This window comes from Trichoplusia ni (assembly GCF_003590095.1).
Source record: "Trichoplusia ni isolate ovarian cell line Hi5 chromosome 28 unlocalized genomic scaffold, tn1 tig00004045_group27, whole genome shotgun sequence".
Taxonomy (NCBI): Eukaryota; Metazoa; Arthropoda; class Insecta; order Lepidoptera; family Noctuidae; genus Trichoplusia; species Trichoplusia ni.
Window position 1 is genome coordinate 12,485 of NW_020799956.1, and position 22,621 is coordinate 35,105.

At 40.1% G+C, this 22,621-nt stretch overlaps 1 protein-coding gene across 1 annotated transcript; it reads left to right on the forward strand.

Moving 5' to 3' along the window:
* Positions 1–5,680: 5,680 nt before the first annotated feature.
* Positions 5,681–6,532, forward strand: LOC113506869. The gene has a single exon (XM_026889707.1). It carries the CDS (start codon positions 5,681–5,683, stop codon positions 6,530–6,532), a length of 852 nt encoding a protein of 283 aa, XP_026745508.1.
* The last annotated feature ends 16,089 nt before the right edge of the window (positions 6,533–22,621 follow it).

A 22,621-nucleotide genomic window follows, 5' to 3' on the forward strand; every position in this document is an offset into this window, starting at 1 on the left:
ACCTTTCCAAGAATATAGTCAGCCGCTTTTTACAGAATACCAAGATGAATTGCCGAGTTCGATTACAAGCCACAGCGGCAATGATGGTAAGTAATCATTATGAATAAACAGGGTAAAATTGAGTAGGTATAGCATATTTGGTTCGATGCAAACTTTATGGCGGTTGTAAGAGAAGCGCCGCGCGCCGCCCGACACGACGCCGGGCAACATGCGGCGCTGCGCGCTGTTTCAAATTTTAGGAATACCTACGACCCGCTCAACTGGCCTTCTCAATAATCACCCTTACCCTTACTCGCAGAGGACTTCACAGTTTGTAAGTAGGTGGTTGTATCTACTGTAGTAAAACGGTAAACCTTTAATTAGGTATAGGATTAGCCATTTTTTGTCGAGAGTTTTGGCTTCATCCCATTTTAAATGTGTCATTTGTTTATTACTTGTAAGCGTTTAAAAAAACAAAGTAGGTAGTTACATTTGTTTAGTCCTCTCACTAGATCGACACTAATATCTACTTTTATATAAGAGACACTAACCCTCGGTTTCTGATCAGGCTCAACACAAAAATAAAAAAAAATGTTAATCAACTATCAAATCTCATGTCAAGCGCTGTGATTGGTTGTTAGTCTTTTAGTCAACGAATCACAGTCGTGATCAATTCATGTGACAGAAGATTAAGTTGATTAGCCCTCCAGAAACCGGGGATTAAACATCCAACAAGTAATTATAGGCTTATGAAGTTATGACCGAACATTAACTTCAATAAGGCTTATTATATGACGCTGTGTTATATTTTTGGAAGGAGTTTTCAAAAAAAAAACTTGTTAAAATAATATTTTTATTTATATTATTAGTCAAAACATAAAAAGAGATGGATGGATTGTGTGTAAGATGATATGAGAAAAAAAGCGTAAATACTGAGATGACAAGTTGTAGAGATGAATGGAAGCTGAATTCGCATTGCGCCGACCCCAAGTAATTGGGAACAAGAGATGATGATAAATATAAAGAACTAAATAGGTACTTCTTTTCAGGTTTCATCGAATACGGCGACAATAACGAAGAAAACGAATCACCATCTTTAAAACAAAGTACAGAAATGTGTACCCGAGACGGCAATAAATGAAAATAAAGAAACTTGTGAGTTTCAAAATGAATATGGTGAAAGATATGAAATCCAAAGAGGAATAAAGTCGAAGAATCGTGTGAGAACGTTACAGATGAAGAATGTGTCCACTGTTATTTTGATAAGGAGCTGGATAAAAGAAATTATTATTTTGGAAATTTACTTATAGGAGAGCTTCAGTTTTTGCCTCCATGTATGAGATCAAACGCTTAAATTAATATATTGAAATATGCTGATACACTTAAGCATAAGCATTTAAATAATAATTAAAATTTGTTACATAATCACTTATCAATCTTTCATTTATGTTGTCGCTTAAGTGAAATTACATTTGTCAATAATGGCAAATAAATGACAGCGAATCACAGCTGCTTTAAATACGAGTATGTAAGTATAATAAACTATGAGATATTGATTAAGGAAATAAATCATGATTGGAACGGATTAACATGATGTCTTGTAATAACCTGCTGCAAATATTGCTCCTCAATGGATTAAGGATAAATTTTACTGAAGAAAATAACCTTTCCACGGATACTTGTGTTGCTGGAGTAGCTAAAACGCAATTAGCGACATTTAACAAGGTAAGGTTTTTAGCCACGTCTTTACTGGATCAGTGAGCTAATATATTAGTATCTAAGGGAACTCTGGGCTCATATCTCAATTTCTGAAGCATTCCTTCAAAACTACCAAGTGAAGTTCTTCCGGGCAGCCCACGGAGTGCCTCAGCTTCTTGTAAACGATTTTCTAAAACATCATTGATGAAACCTACATTTTCACTAATCTTGGCGGTTAGTGCAAACCGTTGTGCATATCATTTCTCGTGCATTTTCCCCAGTGTCAAGCGATATTAGGCTTTGTAACTGTCTTAATGTTTCAAATAATAGTTTTTGAGTTTTTTGGCTTACGTAGAACTTCCGTAGTTTTTGTCCAAAAGTCGTCTGAAAAAATGTCCGATACATCAGACTGGCTTTCGCATATATCTTTTAGGGAAACCAATCGCACCAACATTAGATAAGTTGAGGACCATCTAGTAGGACAATCAATTATAGGTTTGTTTAAATATTTGGATTTTATAAAGTGTTTCATGGTCGGGCGTCGTAAAATTTTTACTGCCTTTCGTGCCATTTCAATACAAAGTTGTACTTGTAAATTGCCTGCAATAGCGTCTTTGACAGCGAGTTGCAATGTGTGTGCCGCACAGAGAATAATTCGGGGTTTGAATTATTCATTTCTCATTGCATTTATAAAGGTATCAACGTTTAATTCTATCGGTGTACCAAGTTCAGCGTCATCATTATCTTCGTCACCATCATTTTTGTCGTCGATCTCACAATCGGTATTGGTATCTTCAGTTATTGTAGAGCAGCCGGCAACAATCTTGTCATCTTCTTAAAATTACTGCCGTTGTCAGTTGTAATTGAATATATTTGAGCCGTCGATATCATAAAATCATTTAACACGTCTAAAACTTTTTCTTTTAAAAAATCGCCTGTTTGTCGTTCTAAAATTTCCAAAACTTTGACATATTGTAAATTAATGCCTAAAAACTTTATATCTAAATAAGCAGCTGAATCCAGTTTAAGGCTTATTAAATTATTTCTAATTTCTGACGGTATTTTTAATTTTATTTGATATGCCTTTTCTGGTATTAGTCCCTTTATTACTTTTATATTTATGTGTTTAGTTCGCATATTAGAAGGAACAGCTATGTTAATTATTTCTTGGAATGCTTTATCTTGTAATAATGCAAGTGGCCGCCCATGTACTGTTACTAATTTTACACAATTATTTAAAACTCTGACGTTGTAGAATGTCGAAATGTACTTGGTTGGTGCTGGTGATTTTCCTTATTTATATTTGATATTAATAGGTATTCTTGAACATTTTTCGATGAAACATGATTTTTCAAATTGGTTGCATGCTTGCCCTAGAACAAAACGCGTTAGTAATTATAAACATCTAGGTATACTTATAAGTAAAAAAAAAACAAAACGTTAAAGTGGTCGGGTACCCATTAATTTTTATTGTACACATCTACAAATGATCCAGTGTTCTTGTTTAGCTGAGAAACAATCTAATATACAAACGGCAAAAAACGTGTTTGTTGTATAGGAGCCACCCTTAAAATATTTATTTTATTTTTAGTATTTGATGTTATAGCGGCAACAGAAATACATAGTTCTGAAAATTTCAACTGTCTACCTATTGCGGTTCTTAAAATACAGACTAGTGACACATCGATAGACGGACAGACATCGAAGTCTTAGTAATAGGGTCCCGATTTTACCCCTTAGGTACGGACCCCAAAAAAATAGGAACCTACTTACCTACTCACCTTCGGTTGGCAGTCAGGTAAAGCCGTAAACCATACTGAGACTACAGCTGATTTTCTTCTAACGCCGACGCGTCGCGCCGCGCCTCGCACCTCCCAGGTATGGTCGTTTATAAAACCTCACTCCCAGGTTTTATAAACGACCATAAGTCACACCGTGTATCGAAAAAAGACCCATACAGATAGGTACTTAAACGGTGAATCTCACCACCACCCTAAACAGTTAGCTACCGTGGGAAAATCTTTGTTTCAGAGAGCACACGGACTCTGTGATGACAGACACCTTGCCGCTGAGCTTCAATACGTCAAGCAAATACTGCGAGACAACAAGCTCCAAGTTCCACGGCCCCGTCACAGAAACCGAGTGAAGCCAGCCACAGTTGATCGTTTGCCTGCTGTACTACCATACGTCCGAGGGGTCACTGACAAGATTGGTTACATCCTGAAGCGAGCTTCAATTAAAACATAACATACTTCAAGCCGCCCAAGAAGATTAGCCAGTCCTTACCATCCGTCAAGTGTCACATACCTCTACAAGACGCAGGAGTATACAAACTAGATTGTGACTGCGGCCTCTCTTACATAGGTCAAACCAAACGAAGCATAGGGACCCGCGTAAAAGAACACATAGCTGACGTCAAACACCGCCGTTCAACGAAGTCTGCAGTCGCCGAACATGCTGAAGGTTCCAGCCATTATATTAGATTTGATCAACCACAGATCCTCGCTAAATAATCCAAATTCCTACCTAGGATGTTTCGCGAGGCTATTGAGTTTAAAAACCACCCTAATTTCAATAAAGAAGATTGCTGGAAGATATCACCTACTTGGGATTCAATAATAAATGAACTCAAGGCCAAACCCAAGAGCAGCGCTGCAAGACATCAAGACACAGTGAGCTCATACTGCGTAGGTCGGACCACAAATAATTAATTAAAATATGAAGGTAGAACGAGCAACATCTTCTATCAAGACGAACGCCATCTCAGTCTGCCCGTGACCATGATACCTGCAAAGGTGTCGAAACGTCGGGAACTAAAATCTAAAATTAAACCGCGATAAAATCCGTAAAAGTAGTTTCATTTCAATTTTATTATTTCCGTTTAGTAGTTCAGTCCGAGTTCCGAATTAAATAACGAATGATGAGAATAAACAAGTATAGACACGAAAAATAAATATCATAATGTTTGAAATGTGCGACAAGCAAAATTTAACTGTAAGATCATATCCAAAATGATTTTTATTCCATGTTTACAAGTCGCTCGTTAAATGCAACAATGGCGCCGCTCGGCGGTAAGATGTCGCGTGCGCTCGTGGTTATACTATTTTTAAACGAATGTCTATTACAAAGAGTGCATATTACATTGTCTTGGGTTGGAGTGGCTTACCCTGTTACAGTGTTACAGGGTAGTGAAAGGGTAACCTGTTCGGAGCGGGTTACAGTAATCCGTTCGAAGGTGTAACATATGTCAAAGGGTTTTTCTTAAAGCGCTTAAAAAAACCCTTTCAATGAGTATCCGGCCGATCCCGAAATTTGACATCTATCATCTTACTTGTCAAATCAATAACGAGTTAGCTATCATTGCCGTCTATCGATCGCCCTCTTTAAACTCTAAAGACGATTTTGATAATTTCCTAGACAGTCTGGACTGTATTCTAACAACACTAAACAAGTGCAATAGTATATGTGGCGAGTAAGTCGCACGACTAAACGCAGCACAGGATCACGCCATTTTACGTCACAGCGTGCCGTGTGCAAAACAAGTTTCGAAAGCTCCGCCCACCTTGCGACGACAAGTTAACTTAGCGCCGCCTCCCAAGACATGGCATCTGCGCATCCTTTGTTCGAAGCACTAATGAGGCAAGATGGCGGCGCACTCATCTATTGTCCACGCTAATGAGAGGGCGTAAACTCCTGCGCAAATATGCCAAGTGGGAGCCGTTTTTTATCATAATGTTTAGTATAAATAGCTGTGTATTTTCTAAGATTCATTCATTACGCTTGTGTCTTGCTACCGCAATATAACTCTGTCGCTTTCACCTGGCATTTTATTCCTTCGCTTATCATCATATTCCTCATTGCTTCTGCTATACCCACCTGTATTATCTACGCAAGTAGTATACTGTAGCCAGCATATACCAACGGAGTCCTATACTACTTCACTGGTGACCCCGACGTGATCCGGATTGAAGTATAGAAACTCGAAGCCTGGTAAACATCAATTATGGTGGACAACAAAGAAGAGGACAAGGATTTCTTCATGACGTACCGAGTGGGGGTCAAGACACCAGCCTTCAACGCAGATGATCCACAATTATGGTTCGCGCAGCTTGAGGGCCAGTTCGTTCTCTCCAACATTACCACAGACAACACGAAGTTTTATTACGTGCTGGCGCAGCTCGAGCCACAGCATTCAGCTCAAGTACGTGACCTCATAGTGAATCCCCCCTCCACCGGCAGATACGAGAAACTGAAAGCAGAGCTTATTAAACGATTGTCCGCCTCACAGGAAAGGAAGATTAAACAGCTACTCATGCATGAGGAGTTAGGAGACAGGAAACCCACCCAATTTCTCCGTCACCTGCAGCAACTGGCTGGACCCACTGTCCCGACCGACTTCATCAGATCAATTTGGTGCAGTAGGTTGCCGGCGAACCTCCAAACTATAGTCACGATGCAAGCAAACTCCAGCCTAGAAGAAGTAGCAGAATTAGTAGACCGCATCAATGACATCGTTCCAGTAACCGCGCAAGTAGCTGCTACTAGCATGCCAGTGCCTGGGCAAGTAGCTAGCTCACAGCCCGCAACGAGCCAACAAAGCAGCGCTATCGAAGCGTTGACACAAACAGTGGCTGAGCTATCACGAAAACTTGAGGTTATGAGCTCGCAGTTACGTCACCGATCTTCCCGTTCCCGTTCCGGAGGAAGGTTTAACCAGAACCGCCACCGATCACAATCCCGCACGAGAGACAACCGGTACTGTTACTACCACAGCCGATTTGGCGACAAAGCCCGCAGATGTACAGAACCATGTGCCTATAATGAGAAGGCGTTAAACCACCAAGGCAGCCACTAAAGGCGGATTTTGACTGCCATGCAATATCGAGCCGCCTGTTCATTACGGATCGCAGCACTAAGATACAGTTTCTTATAGATACGGGTTCAGACCTGTGTGTATTTCCACGATCCGCTGTACGGGGACCACGCATGAAGACAAAATACGAGTTGTTTGCAGCAAACGGGTCAGTTATCAGCACATATGGATTTCATCCCCTAACACTCAACTTTGGACTCCGCCGCGAGTTCACGTGGCGATTCATAGTTGCCGACGTCACCAAACCCATAATCGGAGTCGACTTTTTGGCTTACTACAATCTGATTGTCGACTGCCGAAACCAGCGCCTCATAGACAACCTGACGTCCCTTACAACTCAGGCACCACAGTACGAACCAACAGAAGCCATATCATCTGTTCGCACCATCACCGAAGTTAGCAACTACCACCGCATCTTGAAGGAGTATCCAGACCTCACTCGTCCCACTGGAAAGCCAGGGGTACCGAAGCACAAGACACTGCACCATATACGCACTACGCCGGGACCCCCTGTCTCTAATCGTCCTCGTCGTTTGGATCCACAACGCCTCAAGATAGCAAAGCGAGAGTTTGAGGAGATGCTGCAAAACGGGACGGCACGCCCTTCGGAAAGCGCCTGGTCCTCACCACTGCACTTAGCGCCCAAGAAGAATGACGGATGGCGTCCATGCGGTGACTACCGCGCATTGAACGCACGGACCATCCCGGACGTCTATCCTATCAGACACCTGCAGGACTTCACCCACGAGTTGGCGGGCAGCACTATCTTCTCCACGATAGATTTGGTGAAGGCATACAACCAAATTCCCGTCTCCGAAGAAGACATACCTAAGACGGCGATAACAACTCCATTTGGCCTCTTTGAATTTCCCTACATGACCTTTGGACTCAGAAACGCCGCACAGACTTTCCAAAGGTTCATGGACGAAGTTCTGCGAGACCTAACCTTTTGTTATGGATATCTTGACGATATACTGGTGTTCAGCAAGGATATCCATCAGCACGAACAACACCTCAGACTACTGTTCGAAAGGTTGGTCAAATACGGCGTCTTATTAAATACTAGCAAGTGTATTTTTGGCCAAACAGAGGTGATATTCCTGGGATACAAAGTCTCTGCGTCAGGTACACAGCCTCCAGAATGCAAAGTCCAAGCCATACAAGACTTCCCTGAGCCAAAGACGGTCAAAGAACTGAGGCGATTCCTAGGGATGCTGAACTTTTATCGCCGTTTCATACCTGAAGCTGCTTCAAAACAGGCACCTCTCAACGAACTGCTCGCAGGTCCAAAAGTCAAGGGATCACATCCAATCATCATGACACCAGAGCTGCTAGAAGCTTTCAACAGCTGCAAGCAGAGCCTCACCGAAGCCACACTCTTAGTGCATCCAGACCCTCACGCTGAGCTAAACATACTTACGGATGCGTCTGATACAGCAATCGGCGCAGTACTTCAGCAGCGGAGCAAAGGGAGATGGCAGCCGCTGGCATTCTTTTCGAAGAAACTCAGCCCATCGCAGAAGAAGTACAGCCCGTACGACCGTGAGCTTCTGGCAATATACGAAGCCATCAGATACTTCCGATTCATGGTTGAGGCACGCGTGTTCCACGTCACAACGGACCATAAACCGCTGACATTTGCGTTTGCACGCCCACGGTCAAATTGCCCTCCCCGGCAATTCAGATACCTGGATTATATAGGACAATTTACGACAGATATCAGATACATACCTGGGAAGGACAACGTTGTTGCGGACACACTTTCACGCGTCAATGAACTCCAACTACCCTTGGATTACCAGGCCCTGGCCAAGGAACAGCAAACCGACCTCGAACTGCAGAGATTGCTAAAAGGCGGATCATCTTTGAAGCTGAGGAAGGTGAAACTACCTGAATGCAACACCGAAATATACTGCGACGTAACGTGTATTCCACGACCATTTATAACGAGAACGTTTCGCAAGCAGGTGTTCATGTCTCTTCATAACCTCAGCCATCCTGGGCGTAAGGCAAGTGTCCGGTTGGTCACTGAGAGGTTTGTTTGGCCGGGGGTAAGAAAGGACTGCAGACAAATGGCAAAAGAATGTGAAGCGTGTCAAAGGAGTAAGGTGACACGCCATACCTCTGCCCCATTGCAGGCATTCAAACCACCTTCGGCACGTTTTCGCCACATCCACCTCGATTTAATTGGGCCCTTACCACTGTCCTCTAACTACAGGTACTGCCTCACGATTGTCGACCGCGCGACACGGTGGCCTGAGGCGTACCCACTGCAGGACATTACCGCAGAAACCTGTGCTACTGCTCTCACCACTGGATGGATAGCCCGGTTCGGCTGTCCAGAACATATCACCACGGACCGAGGCCGGCAATTTGAATGCCGCACCTTCAAGAACCTAGCCGCCCTGATAGGCGCCACTCACCATCTGACCACTTCTTATCACCCCGCAGCTAACGGCCTCGTTGAGAGACTGCACCGCCAATTGAAAGCCGCGATCATGTGCCATGCGAATTCAAGCTGGACAGAAGTTCTTCCATGGGTACTACTAGGCATACGCAGCGCATGGAAAGAAGACATAGGCGCAACAACCGCTGAACTCGTCTACGGTGAGCCACTCCGCCTACCTGGACAGTTCCTCACAGAAGCCTCAAAGGATGCCGTGGACATGAGTGACCTGGTAGACAGGTTACGCGCCCACATGACCAAGTTGACGCCACAACCAACGTCGTGGCACACGAGCTCCAGCCGACCCTTCTACATCCCGAAGGACTTGAGCACTGCATCCCACGTCTTTCTACGCGAAGGCCCAGGTCGAAGATCACTGCAGGCCCCTTATACAGGTCCACACAAGGTCCTTGCTCGCGACCAGAAGACAGTAGACATCGAAGTCAATGGAAAAAGACAGAAGGTGACGATTGACCGAGTAAAACCTGCATATAGGACGAGAGACGAACTGGATCCAGGACAAGGCCAGACTTCAGACCCAGTTCAGCCTGATAACATAGTCAGAAAAACAAGAAGCGGCAGGACGGTGAAATTTCCTAACTACTATCGCCCGTAGTCACGGTCTCGCCGGGGGAGTGGTGTGGCGAGTAAGTCGCACGACTAAACGCAGCACAGGATCACGCCATTTTACGTCACAGCGTGCCGTGTGCAAAACAAGTTTCGAAAGCTCCGCCCACCTTGCGACGACAAGTTAACTTAGCGCCGCCTCCCAAGACATGGCGTCTGCGCATCCTTTGTTCGAAGCACTAATGAGGCAAGATGGCGGCGCACTCATCTATTGTCCACGCTAATGAGAGGGCGTAAACTCCTGCGCAAATATGCCAAGTGGGAGCCGTTTTTTATCATAATGTTTAGTATAAATAGCTGTGTATTTTCTAAGATTCATTCATTACGCTTGTGTCTTGCTACCGCAATATAACTCTGTCGCTTTCACCTGGCATTTTATTCCTTCGCTTATCATCATATTCCTCATTGCTTCTGCTATACCCACCTGTATTATCTACGCAAGTAGTATACTGTAGCCAGCATATACCAACGGAGTCCTATACTACTTCAGTATATACCACATCGGAGATGCTAACATAGATATTAAACCATCTAATACAGATGACCGATGTGCTAATTACCTAACCCTAAACGGAAGCCGGAAGACCCACGGTCATTACCTCCCCACTAGAATAAATAATTGTATTGATCACGTTCTCCTTAAATCCAATAAATCTACTGATATACTTGTCTTGAAATCCCATATCACGGATCACCTTCCATTACTAATATATGTGGATAGATCAGACTCAGTGCAACAGAAGGCTCCTGATTATAAGACCCCAAAAATAATTATCCTAATGTCATAAAGGATATGGAGGGACAGGATTTCACTCATGTCACTAACACGGTAGACCCTAATATAGCTGCTTCTTGTCTAGTAAACATAGTTCAATCTATTCTGGAAAAACATACACGTATAATCAATGTTCCTAAAACATCAAGAAATCTAAAGCCTTGGATTACTCCGGGTCTATTACGATGCATTCGGCATCGTGATAATCTTCACAAAAAAGCCCGTAGCTCTCCCAATAATGACATGGTCCGAATCTCCTATAAACGATACCGAAATAATTGTAACAACCTGCTCAAGAAGCTTAAAACTGCATATGAAATATCAGAATTGGAAAAAGCTAAACGTAACCCTAGAACACTCTGGAATAAAATAAAAGAGATTACACATGCCAAAAAGAGATGTGATCCTCCTCTAGAACTTTTAAAAACATGTGCGGACCCTTACAGTGCAGCCAATCAAGTATCTAAGTTCTTTGCCAACATTGGCTCAGACCTAGCCTCTAAAATTGCACCCCCCCCCACTGATATTGTCGCTGCCAAAAACTTCCTCCCCTAATTCATTTGTCATTCTTGCCGTTGACAATTCTGAGGTTGACTCAACCATCATGAATTTAAGACACGATAGTGCCACTGGATGGGACGGAATATCTTCTTTTCTCCTTAAAATGTGTCGCAAACCTCTTGTACCCGTTATCACACATATCATTAATATATCAATCGAGAAAAGAATTTTTCCAGAACCGTTTAAGAAGGCCTTGGTCCATCCTGTGTTCAAGGGTGGGAACAGAGACTGCGTGAATAATTACAGACCAATCTCGGTTCTTTCAGCAATGTCGAAGGTTATGGAAATGTTAATAAATGGACGTCTACTCAACTTTCTGTACAAACAACAAGTCATTGCGCACAACCAATATGGTTTCAAGAAATGTGTTTCTACAGAGGATGCGATTGCCGACTTAACAGAAACTGTTGCTAGAAATCTAGACGATCATCGAAAATGCCTTTCAATATTCTTGGACCTACAGAAAGCGTTCGATACGGTTTCTGTTCCTACTCTTCTGGCGAAATTGGAAGCCATTGGCATTCGAGGAACAGCCCATGACCTTTTCAAGAGCTATCTCCAAAACAGAAAACTTCGTGTAAAGATTGATTCATACATTAGTGATGAAGAAATCATCACATACGGAGTTCCGCAAGGCAGTGTCATGGGGCCTACGCTATTCCTAATATATATAAATGACCTTTGCAAATTGGAGCTCCCCAACAGCAAAATATTCACTTATGCTGATGATACTGCGATCGTAGTATATGAAGATTCATGGACGGACGTGAAGTATCATGCAGAACAATCGCTACAAATAGTCATGAGGTGGCTGCAAAACAACCTTCTATCACTAAATTTGTCTAAAACCAATTATATTCCTTTCTCTATCAGTCAACGGACCAAAGCACCATCTTATTTGAAACTTTTTGCTCATACCTGCATTGGCTCCACCTCCTGTTCATGCACACCAATATCACGTGTGAGTCAAACCAAATATCTGGGTGTAGTAGTTGATGACGGACTAAAGTGGTACTCTCAAGTTGAGAGCCTAACGTCAAGGGTGAGGAAACTTATATATATCTTCAAGTCCCTAAGGCATTGCGCTGACCACAAAACATTGAAAATGGTCTATCTTGGACTTTGCCAGTCTGTCATTAGCTATTGCATTCCGGTTTGGGGTGGCATGCTGAAGACTAAACTCCTTGGGTTGGAACGTGCCCAGAGGGCTGTGCTTAAGGTGATGCTCAGAAAACCGTATAGATATCCCACTAATGAATTGTATGCGGAATGCAGGGTACTTACTATACGGCAACTCTTTGTGCTTAATGCCACCCTCAGAAAGCATTGTCAGGTTCTTTTATTAGATCCAACCACTCGTAAAGCCAAATATGCATGTCACACATGCCAGACATGCAAAAACATCCTTCGCTAGTCGCCAGCTTTATGTTATAAGCTCGCTCATTTACAGAAGAGTGAATAAACATATACAAATTTGCAACAGACACGAAGTTAAAACTAAACTACAAAACTGGCTGTATGATCAAGACTATTCTCGTACAGAAGATCTTATAACTATAATAATGTAGGAACTTCAAAACTAAAAATTAAAAATTAAAATTAAAGACTATTCTACAAAACTGAAACCATACAACACTCACCAAACTCACCTCTCACTAATACAACCCCCCTCCACCATTCGTACACCACACCACAACACACCATACCATAACACAAGACACCATACCACAACAAAACCACCACACCTAACAACCACATAACCATCCTTAAACACACATACCTACATACACACATTCATATTCATAGTTATAGCAGGTCATTATAGGTTCATTATAATATAACATACACATAAAGGATTATTTGTGCACTAAGTTACAGTAGAACACTGACTCCTAAGTCACAGGGTTCCCCTAGTTTAGGAGGCAGGGTTTTCCACTATTTATGCAGCCTTTCTTCCTCCAAAGATTTTTGTTCCTATGAGCATTGTAAGAATTTGTATGTTAAGGTTTTTGTGTTAATAAACTTTATTTTTATTTATTTATTTCTTTATTTATAATATTACAAATTATTGCCCATAACTTCGTTTGTGATCCAGGATAAAAGTACTCTATGTCCATTTGAAAGACCATGGTCTATTCATGTGTCAAATTTAATCCATACTCTTCTGACATCTTGTAAATATCTTATAAATATCTTGGTAAGTGCATTATTTGGTTAGTTTGTGCACTAGCGCACAATTTTATTTTTCAAGTTAGATAATAAAATTGTGTGCTAGTAACCAAATGCAACTGATAAAATTTAAAAATATATTGTAAAAATTCGCGTGACATATCACATATAAGTTAACTAAAAATACTGTGTATACAGAATCGAATCACAGAATATTATCATTACCGTTTGTTGCAGCTCATTGCCATTCGAATAAAAAAGAACGGTAATCGATGGTAATTAGAAGAATGGTAATTAGATTCATAAATATTTTCTATAAATTACCGTTTTTTGAATAATTACAGCATTTTCGAGTTTATCAGCGGATAAAGAAACTTCTGCCGATTACATTCGTCAAATTATTATTTGATAAAAATTAGTATAAATACCTTTTATAACACGAACGGTATGCAGAAATATTCCTAACCGAACTTAAAGTTTCGTAGTCTTTCATGCCTGTGTTCGGCTCAGTGGCTGAGCGTTGAGTGTCTCCAAATGCGTAATGCGAAGCGCGGTGCACAAGTCGGGTAAATATTAAAATATCGGATCGAGCGTACCGTCGAATGGTAATTATGAGAAAGTGTAGGGACATTTTTCGAAGTTGTATAAAACCGCTTAAATATGTTCTTTATAAAGAAATAAAACGTCAATGAATAGATTAACTATCCTATTATGCGTATTAGTAATAAAAAAGACATTCTTCAAATGCAGTTCTGTAACTGGATTTGGTAATTTCCTAAAATCTGGGAAAAGGGACGCAGACGGTAATAAGATTTAAGATCCTTTGTTTTAACCCTAGAAAGATAGTCTGCGTAAAATTGACGCATGCATTCTTGAAATATTGCTCTCTCTTTCTAAATAGCGCGAATCCGTCGCTGTGCGTTTAGGACATCTCAGTCGCCGCTTGGAGCTCCCGTGAGGCGTGCTTGTCAATGCGGTAAGTGTCACTGATTTTGAACTATAACGACCGCGTGAGTCAAAATGACGCATGATTATCTTTTACGTGACTTTTAAGATTTAACTCATACGATAATTATATTGTTATTTCATGTTCTACTTACGTGATAACTTATTATATATATATTTTCTTGTTATAGATATCGTGACTAATATATAATAAAATGGGTAGTTCTTTAGACGATGAGCATATCCTCTCTGCTCTTCTGCAAAGCGATGACGAGCTTGTTGGTGAGGATTCTGACAGTGAAATATCAGATCACGTAAGTGAAGATGACGTCCAGAGCGATACAGAAGAAGCGTTTATAGATGAGGTACATGAAGTGCAGCCAACGTCAAGCGGTAGTGAAATATTAGACGAACAAAATGTTATTGAACAACCAGGTTCTTCATTGGCTTCTAACAAAATCTTGACCTTGCCACAGAGGACTATTAGAGGTAAGAATAAACATTGTTGGTCAACTTCAAAGTCCACGAGGCGTAGCCGAGTCTCTGCACTGAACATTGTCAGATCTCAAAGAGGTCCGACGCGTATGTGCCGCAATATATATGACCCACTTTTATGCTTCAAACTATTTTTTACTGATGAGATAATTTCGGAAATTGTAAAATGGACAAATGCTGAGATATCATTGAAACGTCGGGAATCTATGACAGGTGCTACATTTCGTGACACGAATGAAGATGAAATCTATGCTTTCTTTGGTATTCTGGTAATGACAGCAGTGAGAAAAGATAACCACATGTCCACAGATGACCTCTTTGATCGATCTTTGTCAATGGTGTACGTCTCTGTAATGAGTCGTGATCGTTTTGATTTTTTGATACGATGTCTTAGAATGGATGACAAAAGTATACGGCCCACACTTCGAGAAAACGATGTATTTACTCCTGTTAGAAAAATATGGGATCTCTTTATCCATCAGTGCATACAAAATTACACTCCAGGGGCTCATTTGACCATAGATGAACAGTTACTTGGTTTTAGAGGACGGTGTCCGTTTAGGATGTATATCCCAAACAAGCCAAGTAAGTATGGAATAAAAATCCTCATGATGTGTGACAGTGGTACAAAGTATATGATAAATGGAATGCCTTATTTGGGAAGAGGAACACAGACCAACGGAGTACCACTCGGTGAATACTACGTGAAGGAGTTATCAAAGCCTGTGCACGGTAGTTGTCGTAATATTACGTGTGACAATTGGTTCACCTCAATCCCTTTGGCAAAAAAACTTACTACAAGAACCGTATAAGTTAACCATTGTGGGAACCGTGCGATCAAACAAACGCGAGATACCGGAAGTACTGAAAAACAGTCGCTCCAGGCCAGTGGGAACATCGATGTTTTGTTTTGACGGACCCCTTACTCTCGTCTCATATAAACCGAAGCCAGCTAAGATGGTATACTTATTATCATCTTGTGATGAGGATGCTTCTATCAACGAAAGTACCGGTAAACCGCAAATGGTTATGTATTATAATCAAACTAAAGGCGGAGTGGACACGCTAGACCAAATGTGTTCTGTGATGACCTGCAGTAGGAAGACGAATAGGTGGCCTATGGCATTATTGTACGGAATGATAAACATTGCCTGCATAAATTCTTTTATTATATACAGCCATAATGTCAGTAGCAAGGGAGAAAAGGTTCAAAGTCGCAAAAAAATTTATGAGAAACCTTTACATGAGCCTGACGTCATCGTTTATGCGTAAGCGTTTAGAAGCTCCTACTTTGAAGAGATATTTGCGCGATAATATCTCTAATATTTTGCCAAATGAAGTGCCTGGTACATCAGATGACAGTACTGAAGAGCCAGTAACGAAAAAACGTACTTACTGTACTTACTGCCCCTCTAAAATAAGGCGAAAGGCAAATGCATCGTGCAAAAATGCAAAAAAGTTATTTGTCGAGAGCATAATATTGATATGTGCCAAAGTTGTTTCTGACTGACTAATAAGTATAATTTGTTTCTATTATGTATAAGTTAAGCTAATTACTTATTTTATAATACAACATGACTGTTTTTAAAGTACAAAATAAGTTTATTTTTGTAAAAGAGAGAATGTTTAAAAGTTTTGTTACTTTATAGAAGAAATTTTGAGTTTTTGTTTTTTTTTAATAAATAAATAAACATAAATAAATAGTTTGTTGAATTTATTATTAGTATGTAAGTGTAAATATAATAAAACTTAATATCTATTCAAATTAATAAATAAACCTCGATATACAGACCGATAAAACACATGCGTCAATTTTACGCATGATTATCTTTAACGTACGTCACAATATGATTATCTTTCTAGGGTTAAATTTAGTAAAAAAAAAGTATTTTTAAGGATTGTGCCTCATAAAACACCAAGATAACTATTCGAAAACAACTTAAAATACCAATTCTTTCAGCGTTTTATATATTATTTATCTTCTACCATGTGATATGCACGAAATGAAATATTTACCTTGCTGCTTCATGACAAAGCGCTGGTCCACACATCGGGTGTTTCCAAGACTACCATCAAAGAATGAAGAATGAAAGCCCGACTTGGCCCCAAGCGATTTTTATTTATTTTCAAAATTGAAATCCGACTTCCGAGGAAAACGTTAGAAAAAAGTTTAACACGGATGAAGAGGTGAAGCCCGCGGTTTTGGCACATTTTGAAGATAAAAACTTCAGACAATTTTTTTGAAGGAATTGAAATGTTAATTAAGCGATGCGAAAAGAGTATTGAAATTTAGGAGGACCGCATTGAAAAATAATAAAAGTTTTTTGAGATTTATCCTTTATTTATAGTTCAGACCAGAAACTTTTGGACCTTACTACGTGAAAGGGCGTCATGGTTCGATATGTATCGGGGTTTTTAGGAGCGGTTTTAGCGAGTAATAAAGAAAAATTGTAACCATAGCAACTGTCAAAATACCGTTGTTATTGTCATAACATTTCGAAGTTACGACTAAAATAATTTGTGAAGTAGATTATTATCTATATTAATCCATACTTCCATATCTATATTTTAATACTAGCTGTTGCCCGCGACTTCGTCCGCGTGGTTAGAAGAAATTGCGACTATAACTTGAGATTTAAACTATCCTATCTCTCAAGTTGAATCGAACTGCACATGGTGTGCGAATTTTATTATAATCGGTCTAGTGGTTTAGGAGTCACGGACACGGACTTATTTGTAGACCTTTTTAAGTTGTACAATACTGTAGTACATTGTTTTGATCTATCTTGTAGGCTTCAGTCAGCGTTTGCAATGTAAGCGCAAAAAATGTGTTTTTACGACCCCACATTAGAAACCTCAAAAATTGTAACCTATGTGTTATTCTGATGTATAAGCTATATTGTGGTAAAGTTTCATTCAAATCCATTCAGTAGTTTTTACGTGAAAGAGTAACAAACATCCATACATACATACTTACAAACTTTCGCCTTTATAATAGTAGTAGGATATTATCCAAAAAATGTTTCGACTGGGGATGATCCCCACTAAGGAGACATTTAAGTAAGTGTGGTGGATCTTGGAAATTTGGAAGAAAAATTTTTCCATTTGAGCAGCACATTCCGTCTGTCTCTTTCTTCCATTTCAAAGCATGACAAAAAATTACAAATTTCTCTCATGTCACCCACGGAAGTAAAGTCAGCATAATTCTAGACGAATATGTGAACCCTGATTTTTCCCCATTGTCCCAAGGTAATAAAATATTTGCATCGTCATATTCCATGGACTCATCAGCTTCGCTATTTGTTTCTGTATTCATATGGTATCGAGCTCGTTCCATTTCTAGGCGAGATTGACGTTGTTCTGCTGTTTCTGCTCGTCTTAGGTCATCTATTCTTTTCCTTTCAGATGCAAGATAACTTTCATTGTTTCTTTGTACACCTACATAGTTATGTCTAGCTATTTGTAATCGTTCTTCTCTTTGGGAGAGAGATTCAGACTCGCGCGAGAGAGCGTGACGCTCTCGGTCAGATGACAGACGTGCATGGCGTTCCTCGATACTCTCTTGAGAACGCAAAGTCGCGGTCCGAGTTCTTGCGAACTTAAGCGCGACTCCCTTTCTGTGAAAGTCTCTGACTCGCGTGAGAGAGAGTGGCGCTCCCGATCAGCAGACAGCCGGACTTCGCGTTCCTGGTACTCTCTTGAGAACGCAAAGTCGCGGTCCGAGTTCTTTGCAAACTTAAACGTGACTCCCTTTCCGTGAACGTTTCAGATTCACGTGAAAGAGCGATGTGCTCTCGGTTAGCAGATAACCGTGCTTCACGATCTTCTTCCGATTCCTGAGACCTAATTAGTCTCATCCTTTTCGCATTTCGGCTACGCAGCGAAAGGTTTGTTTTTTTCTTTGAGGCATTTTCAAGGAAAATTTAAGCAATAAAAAAACCAACAACACTTATGACCGAATAGCCTACAAACTTAAAAGAACGGTGCGTCGAACAGTCTAAGTATGTTCGTGGTCGTGACTTAACGAATTGGCTAAGTTACTGTAAAAAGATTGGCACTATTGGATACAAACTACGAAGTAAATAAAATACTACTTCGTACTTCAAACCAATGACCAAACGAAACCAAACAAAACACAAAACCAATACTTATATTTCGACCAATTTAGAACAACGATTTTCTTCCAAGCAACCTAAGACCTTTTACGACACACTCGAGAACTTTTAAGACACCAAACGAAACCCAATTTGCCAAGTAAACACGGTCGACGTGATTCTCGCGCGGAATTTCTTAACACCGCGATTCAGAAAATGACGTCATTTGCACAACGCCATCTATCGGATTTGGATTTCAACTATCAACATTAGTTCTATTTTTAGTCTTAAGATGTCGTTGCAAGTTTGAGTCGTGCAAGTCGTTCTTGAACTCACTAAATTAATCATATCTTTTGATAGAGTGAACCGATTTCGATGAAATAAAAACTAAGTTATACCTCAAGTTGCGTATAATTTTTGTATATAAACATTGTCTGCATTGAATTCGTAGATTTTACGTGATGCGCGCACAAACAAACATATAAACAGACAAACAGACAAAAATTTCAAAAATGATGGAATTGGGTTCTGTTACTTATCTTTTCACACGCTGGCTATTTTTTTTCTAAATTTCTTCAATGTACAAAAATGACTTTTCTACAGATTTATTATATGTATAGATATAGACTAGCTTTTGCCCGCGACTTCGTTCGCGTGTAATAGCGACTTTCGGCAGAAAAGATAGCTGTGTCCGCGAATCTGTTAGCGTGTGACTCCTTCTGTTATTAAGTTAATGTATTGGTAATATTGTTTAGATCACATTTACATGAGGCTTAAACTATATTGGAAGTTGTTGCGTCCGGCACGTGAACATAAAGATTTCTAGAACTGCTAACCCGGGAAAGAGCAACGTATAACTGACCATGCGAGAAACAACTGACACCGAGATCTACTCCGGCAACACGAAGAGTCTGCCCTTGAGCTTTATTAGTTGTCATTGCATAACACACCGATACCGGGAATTGCGTTCTTTTAAATTGGAACGGAAAATTATTTGGTATAATGGGTATTCTGGGGATAAAGACGGTTTCTCCTGCACCGCAACCTGTTACAATTTGAGCGTCGATTATATTTTGTTGCAACTGGGTTACTTTCAGTCGAGTTCCATTGCAAAGTTGTGGTGGTCTTAAATTTCGGAGTAGAATAATCGGAATGCCAATTTTTAAACAAAATTTCATGAGAAGGAAGTCCGGGCATAATTAAAGAATTTAAGAATTCTATCGGGTAGGTAATTAGTGGCTTCTTGTTCATCGACCATTCTATTTATTGATCTATAAACTTTGCTTTCCCCTTGTATATTTGACAGTATTTTGTTATTAATCTCAAATGCCTGATCATTGCGAGGAGTTAAAATGGATCTTTCGCTGAGCCAAGTATTGTCCCTATTTAATATATTTGTCACCGTAAACCGACGATATCAGATGTGTTTGAGATTGAACTATACAACATAATTCAGGCGTCAAAATAAGTTTTCCTTGGTGTAGTTGTGGATAGGTACCTCCACCAATCTTTAATAATGTATTAGAAAATTGACTATTATCTGGATTATCTCCAGTTCTCACTCGCATGTTTATAGTTAAATGCATCGATTGTATATCACGCCACAAGCGCCACAAGCCCTAACCTCATCAGTTCGGGTTCCCCGTAGTATTACCGGTAAGGTTTGTCGGAAATCACCACAAAATAAAACCGTGATACCGCCCATTGGTCGATCATTTTGTTTTATATCCCTTAAAGTTCTGTCTACCGCTTCTACTCCTTTTCGATGGGCCATCGTACACTCATCCCATATGATTAAATTACACTCGCGCAATACCTTAGCTTTGTCGCTATTGCTTGAAATACTACAGGTTGGACTTTCCGTGCGATCTAAATCAATTGGTATTTTAAACATAGTGTGAGCAGTTTTACCTCTTGGTAGCAATGTTGCAGCTATCCCTAATGAAGCCACGGCAAGAGCAAATTTTACCCTGGTTTCGAACGGAAGCTAATATTAATTTAGTAACCATATTGTCCCCAAATTATTTTGAACACTCTCGCAAATGCGATCATAGACTGAACGTTGTTCTGCAGTCATCATTGGGACACCGCTTTCTAATATCGTCAGCAGTTCCATTGGGTTGTAACCAATCTCTGCGGAATATTCCCTTTTAGTAACGTCTCCGACTGAGGTTGGTGTGGCAATTTTGGCAAACCATATTCACATAGTTAATTTACCGCCTACTGCTGTTAAGTCATCCTGAAGAGCCAATAAACACTGATTTATAGCAAGATCACGGACGTTATCATTAGTTGTGCCTTCATCATTGTGAGATATATTCCTAAGAAAGTCTTCTGCAAGTTTTTCTTTATATTTTTCCCATAATTGTATAGCATCTGACAAATTACAAAATGTTAGTAATGTTACAAATAAATGGCGTAACCATCGTGATTATCACTAATACAGGATTCTGCTAAAGCGTCATCCCAATGCTGATCATTTTCAAGCAAATGACGCGCTTGGCAAGCTTTTCTAAAATCTATAAATGAGGTTGGTCCTCGCACTGTGTGTAACAATAATCGCAAATAGAAACACTCAGCGTTGTTAGGATGAACGGTATACACTCTACCAAGAACATGTTCTGTGAAAATACCTGACTCGCCACCTACAGGCCTGCCACGGCGTCTCCGATTAAAGACACCTCGTTGCTTATTGTAGGTATAATACGATGGAACTTCCTCATACAAAAGAGATTTTGCAAAATCATCAGTTTGGCAAAGTCGAAAGAATGCTAATAAAGTTGTTTGTGTAGGGTTCTCTAATCGTTCTGTAACATTTTCGGCGTTGAAATATATACGTTGACCGCCTTCAAGATGAACATCTAGATGAGTCACAGGTGGATATCTTTCGTGAATGTTGAAACTTAAGATCCGCCGCACAGCTTCTGAAGAACTAATATATCTGCCTGACTGAAATCTAGTAATTTCATTATGTTCATTTCTCAACGCAAATGTAGCGTGGTCACTGCCCTTATTAATGTACTTACAAATATATTTTATTGACTCTACACTATTACACATTTCAACATTTATGTGAGTTTGAAATGTTCTAGACAACACAGGCGAATACGGAACGCCCCACCTATTATCTAAAGTTACCTGTTGTCTAGACACTCGTTTTTCAACAGTAAAACCACCATTGTCTCTTCAACGACGACGATATAATGGGTATCCATCATGTCCCGTTACAGTTTCATCCACTAAGCATTTTGGATATCTTTTAGTGCAACGACCGTCTTGCATGCAAGTAGGATTCCCGTTAAATGCACCACATGGACCATGTATCATATGGGTTTTAACAATGTCGTATAGCACGCGATCTGCAATCGGACTTGGAATTTCAGCACTGATTAAACTGTCTACATCATTCGGTCGAACCTCATCTTTTACCCATAGCAGGATATGTGCGTGAGGTAAGCCGCCAGCTAAGTCGCCAATCCCACGCACTCTAGCTGTGCTTAATAATCTCTTGGATCTTAATCCAACAGCTGATCTGTTTGCGGATGTATGGCCGAAGATTTTGTCGGTATGCCTGAAGTACTGTGAGATAAATTTATGAAAGTGTTTTTGTTTTTATGTTTTTTTTATTTATATTCTAATTTGTTTAATGTTTAAATTTGTATAATGTATATTTTTTATTGCTGTAATTGGTTTTTCACCGTTGTAATTGATTAAAATAAATTAAATAAATTAAATTGAAGTTGTGAAATTAGTTCAGTATTTAAATTCGGGAATATTGATTTCTTATATTCGACTGTTCGTTGTAGTCGGATACGAAATATATTCGAAGAAACTTAGGTTGGTCTTCAGGCAAAAGGGATCTATCAAATGGTAAACATGACCTTGTACCTTAAAGTAGGCATGAAAGGACCTTTTGAGATTTGTTTAGCACAAAGGATGTCATTTGAAACGCACTATTA

Bases quoted from the DNA above. Each gene is read 5' to 3' on its own strand.
- LOC113506869 (XM_026889707.1), top strand. From the start codon at position 5,681: ATGGTGGACAACAAAGAAGAGGACAAGGATTTCTTCATGACGTACCGA.